Source organism: Cystoisospora suis (genome assembly GCF_002600585.1).
Source record: "Cystoisospora suis strain Wien I chromosome Unknown contig_10032, whole genome shotgun sequence".
Lineage (NCBI taxonomy): Eukaryota > Apicomplexa > Conoidasida > Eucoccidiorida > Sarcocystidae > Cystoisospora > Cystoisospora suis.
The window spans coordinates 3,383-5,463 of NW_027162806.1; the positions used below are offsets into that span (position 1 = coordinate 3,383).

The 2,081-nt window shown below is 45.9% G+C and overlaps 1 protein-coding gene across 1 annotated transcript; it reads left to right on the forward strand.

Moving 5' to 3' along the window:
• Positions 1–529: 529 nt before the first annotated feature.
• CSUI_011185 (uncharacterized protein) lies at positions 530–2,046 on the forward strand (the record flags this gene model as incomplete). The annotated part of the gene is made up of 2 exons (XM_068071286.1): positions 530–696; positions 1,633–2,046. Coding segments are annotated over exons 1-2 (546 nt in total), but the record flags the coding sequence as incomplete, so codon positions are not given.
• Between the last annotated feature and the right edge of the window lie 35 nt (positions 2,047–2,081).

A 2,081-nucleotide genomic window follows, 5' to 3' on the forward strand; every position in this document is an offset into this window, starting at 1 on the left:
TCCATCTCTCTCTCTATCTCTCTTCGACGTGAGTGATCGTGTAGGTCGCCCGTCTTGTACTGCTGCTATCAAGTGGCTTGTTTGGGCGAATGAATACATGCATGCACCGGAGTTTCTTCACTGTTGCTTGCCCAACTTTCCTCTCTCTTCATTCATCTCTTCAAGCTTTCACTCATTCATGCGTTTTTCTCTTCTTCTCTCTTTCCCTTCATCGCTTCTCTCTCATCATGCTAAGTATCAAGTCACCTCTCCCAGAGAGACATCGAGCTGTCTAGCACGTTAGCTAGCTAACACATCGAGGGGCTGTCGGTGCACGTTTGCATGTATACAAATACATCTTATGTCTTGAATACATGTAGACCTATATATATATATAGGTCTACATCTATTCAAGACATATAGGTAGATGGCTGCACGTCTATTCATACATGGAATCGACGATGGGGGAGGAGCTGATTTCTTTCTTTCTTGTTTCACTCGAGTTTTCTTTATTCTTTTNNTTTCTTTATTCTTTTGTCTTGTTTTTCTGTTTAGACGGGAGTGAAGAAGGAGAGAGAATTCATCATGCGGTGGATGCATGATGGCCGATATGCGCTTCAGCATGTCTTTCTCCTAGGGCCTCATAGCCAGGGAGGAGGGGTTGAAGATCTCTTCTCTTCTTCCAAAGCTGGTACAGGGCAAGATGAATATGACCTTGTAAGAGACTGCTCACTACAAAACACTCGGCTCTTCTGTCTCTCTATCTCTCTATTATCTGTCTTGAGTCTATCTATGTATCTTTCCTATCTCTTCATCTATCTGGTCTATCGTGTCTATCTGGTATATTCTCTGCTGAAGTAGTGGGGATGATAAGGTTACCGGGGATCATGTCTACTCTGTGGGTAACGTTGTCGTATATAGAGAGGAAGACAGGAGGAGGAGGAGGAGTAGATAGGACTCTTCTTCTTGTGATGGACTTGTCTTTCAGATAGAGATGCGTTGAGCGAGCGAAAAGTGAGGTTGCTGGGTTTGTCATCTTCTCTCCATGGAGCCAGAGAGGGTTGTTTCTGATCTTATGAGAGGAAGAAGAGAAAGAGGGTGCGGGGTGCTGCATCAAGTGTTATTTACACATGTATGTATGTTGTATCTATTATGTATGTATTCTATCATCTGGCTCTACGGCTGGTCGCTCCTCGGTCTCTCATGTGATGACCTGTCGATATGTGAAGGCAGGAGTTGGTGTGGTTAGTCTCCAGTAGACACCAAAGAGGATGGCGTAGTAAATGAGCATGCTATACGCATGATGTGGGGAGATATCCTCTCATCTCTTTGGGATTCATCGCATGTGCCTGCCTACATATCTCTTCCCTTGTCTGTAGTATCTATACTAAAACGGTCTGGAATCCATCCAAGACCTTCTCCTGAAACAGCAGAAGAAGAAAGAAGAGGAAGAGGCGGAGAAGCTGCTCTTTAAAGCAGCAAGAAGGGACTAAAGTGTTAGACTGCTGACATATCTATCGCGAAAGGAATCATTCGGCTTGATTTGTATCTCATCTATCTTAGGTGTATACTAGGAGAAGTGTATCAGAGTTTTTCTTACTCGTCGCTGTTCTCTCCTTTTTGTGTCTCTTTCTTTTCTTCTTTCTTCTCTAGGGCGAATGTCCGCCCGACAGTCTTCTTTTTCTTCGACAACTTCGGCGTGATCGGCGATCTCTGCTCTTTGTGAATGAGATAAGAAAGCAACAGGGAGGAGAGGGAGAAGGAGGAGAAAGAGGGGAGACCGCAGGCATTGATATCTTCTCTGCGACAGAAGATGACGATGACTTCTACTATACAGATGGCCCTAACACAGCCTATTCTTCCTCTTCCTGCCGTGGTGGAGGAGGAGGGGGCGAAGGAACCACAGCCGCGGGGGGAGGCGATGATGTCGATGAAGGGGAAATCGATTTACAGCTAGCTGTAGGAGGAGGGAGTGGGGGATCGTCTGGCTCTTCTCCGGCAGCTGTCGATGAAGCAGCTCTCTTTCAACAGAGACTTGCCAAAGTCCAACCAATGACGGGACAAGCGGTAAGGAAGGAAGGAAGAATGAAAGAGGAGGCAGG